Source organism: Diaphorina citri, unplaced genomic scaffold, assembly GCF_000475195.1.
Source record: "Diaphorina citri unplaced genomic scaffold, Diaci psyllid genome assembly version 1.1 scaffold10873, whole genome shotgun sequence".
NCBI classification, from domain to species: domain Eukaryota; kingdom Metazoa; phylum Arthropoda; class Insecta; order Hemiptera; family Psyllidae; genus Diaphorina; species Diaphorina citri.
This window is the reverse complement of record NW_007388247.1, coordinates 1-1,795: the sequence shown is the minus strand read 5'-3', so window position 1 is coordinate 1,795 and position 1,795 is coordinate 1. Positions and strand designations below refer to the sequence as shown.

Below are 1,795 nucleotides of genomic sequence, written 5' to 3'. Positions count from 1 at the left end.
CCTTATTGTCCCCTCCCAAACTCCAATGATTCACCTTGATCATTCGCTCCAAAATAACCTTCACCTGATAGTAACAAATGAATAAATAAATCAAAATAATTAGGAATTTTGATTAGCCCAAAATTTTTGAAAACCAACCAATCCAGGGTTTACGCTTTTCCCGGAATGAAATTCCATGACTTTTCCAGAAAAAATCCATGAAAATTCCAGAAAATTAGGGGGGCGGAGGTACTTAAGAATCAGTAAGATTACGCCTTCATTTAAAATTTTTCAAAAAGTATGATGTTAACCCTCACCTCTTTCACTGTCCGCCCCTGAAAAAGCTCCACCATTTCTTCGTACTCTCCCGGAATATCGAACGTAAACGGGAGCTCGGTACCCAATTGGTTCTCTCGGTTTAAGAAATCTGATGGGCTAAAATTTTCGAAAATTTTAAAAATCAACCAATTGCTTAATCCGAGAGTTTAACTTAAACCGAGTTTATACTTGCTTTGTCAACCCGGACCTTATACAGTTCACCGAGCCACTAACCTTGGGTTCCTGTGGGTCCACACTATCGTCCAAATACTGCAACAGGAATGCAAACAGCTGGCTGAGCCGCGCCTTATTGTCCCCTCCCAAACTCCAATGATTCACCTTGATCATTCGCTCCAAAATAACCTTCACCTGATAGTAACAAACAAATAAATCAAAATAATTAGGAATTTTGATTGGCCCAAAATTTTTGAAAACCAACCAATCCAGGGTTTACGCTTTCCCCGGAATGAAATTCCATGACTTTTCCAGAAAAAATCCATGAAAATTCCAGAAAATTAGGGGGGCGGGTGTACTTAAAAATCAGTAAGATTACCCCTTCATTTAAAAGTTTTCAAAAAGTATGATGTTAACCCTCACCTCTTTCACTGTCCGCCCTTGAAAAAGCGCCACCATTTCTTCGTACTCCCCCGGAATATCGAACGTAAACGGGAGCTCGGTACCCAATAAAAAAAAAAAAAAAAATCTCATCTAGGTATCTCATTAGCTTATGGCTTGAATTTGCAAGTTTAAATCACCAGCTAGGTAGATTAAAAAAAAGGGTAGCCACAGGCATCAAGTCAATATGACTTACAGTCTAGCTTCCCGTTCATGTTGCGTCCATCATCATCGTCTTCTTCATCACTCCGAGGATCTTCAAACTGTTCAATTTCCTCCAACGTACGGCCTTGATGAGTTAGGACTATGTCATCATCAAGGTTGAATAGTGAAGCTTGCTGTGAATAATTAATTGAATAATTGTCATCACTCATTTATTGCATGAGGGGAATGGTATGGTCATGAGAGATAACAATATTCTACTTAGAACCTACATAAATAAATAAACCCTTCTCTTCTTTATCACACGGAATGGCCCAAGTGTTCCTTGACATTTGATAACAACGTAATACTGTCTTCAAGATCTACCTACTTTGTTTTCTAGTTTTAATCATTGTTGCATAGGATGATATCATACAGGAAGAATTAAAAAAAAAAAAATGTACTTATGTACCTACTTAAAATGGAAACTAAACTATCTAATTATGTACCTTGTTGTGAGCTTTCATTTTCTCTGCAGTGAATCGAGCCATAATTTTGTCCTCCTTGGTCATGTTTTTGTTATGCTCTCCAATTCTCCTGTCAAAGAATTTGTTGGCCTTGTCTTGGAATTTGTACTCTTGGAGCAGAGTGACTTTTCTCTGAAAATAATAATAATAATAATAATAATAATAATAATATATTTATTATTTTCTTTATAACAAAAATCTTTTCTTGTTCCACT

General features: G+C 36.7%; 2 protein-coding genes and 1 long non-coding RNA gene across 3 annotated transcripts; all 3 read right to left on the bottom strand.

Moving 5' to 3' along the window:
• Positions 1-8: 8 nt before the first annotated feature.
• Positions 9-403, bottom strand: LOC113472946. Its single transcript, XR_003395064.1, has 2 exons — positions 297-403; positions 9-64 (listed from the first exon to the last, which is right to left on the bottom strand). It is a non-coding gene; the product is annotated as an uncharacterized LOC113472946 (long non-coding RNA).
• Positions 404-480: 77 nt separating this feature from the next.
• LOC103522749 (nucleolar protein 14-like) lies at positions 481-976 on the bottom strand. The gene is made up of 2 exons (XM_008487843.2): positions 895-976; positions 481-666 (listed from the first exon to the last, which is right to left on the bottom strand). The coding sequence occupies exons 1-2, from the start codon at positions 928-930 to the stop codon at positions 481-483; spliced, it is 222 nt and encodes a 73-aa protein (XP_008486065.1). The 5' UTR covers positions 931-976.
• A 59-nt stretch (positions 977-1,035) lies between these two features.
• Positions 1,036-1,712, bottom strand: LOC103522748 (nucleolar protein 14-like; the record flags this gene model as incomplete). The annotated part of the gene is made up of 2 exons (XM_008487841.3): positions 1,036-1,250; positions 1,563-1,712. Coding segments are annotated over 2 exons (306 nt in total), but the record flags the coding sequence as incomplete, so codon positions are not given.
• Between the last annotated feature and the right edge of the window lie 83 nt (positions 1,713-1,795).

Coding starts and splice junctions, on each gene's coding strand:
- LOC103522749 (XM_008487843.2), bottom strand. CDS start 930: ATGGTGGCGCTTTTTCAAGGGCGGACAGTGAAAGAG. Junction 667..894: donor AAGGGCGGACAGTGAAAGAG/GTGAGGGTTAAC, acceptor TGTTACTATCAG/GTGAAGGTTATTTTGGAGCG.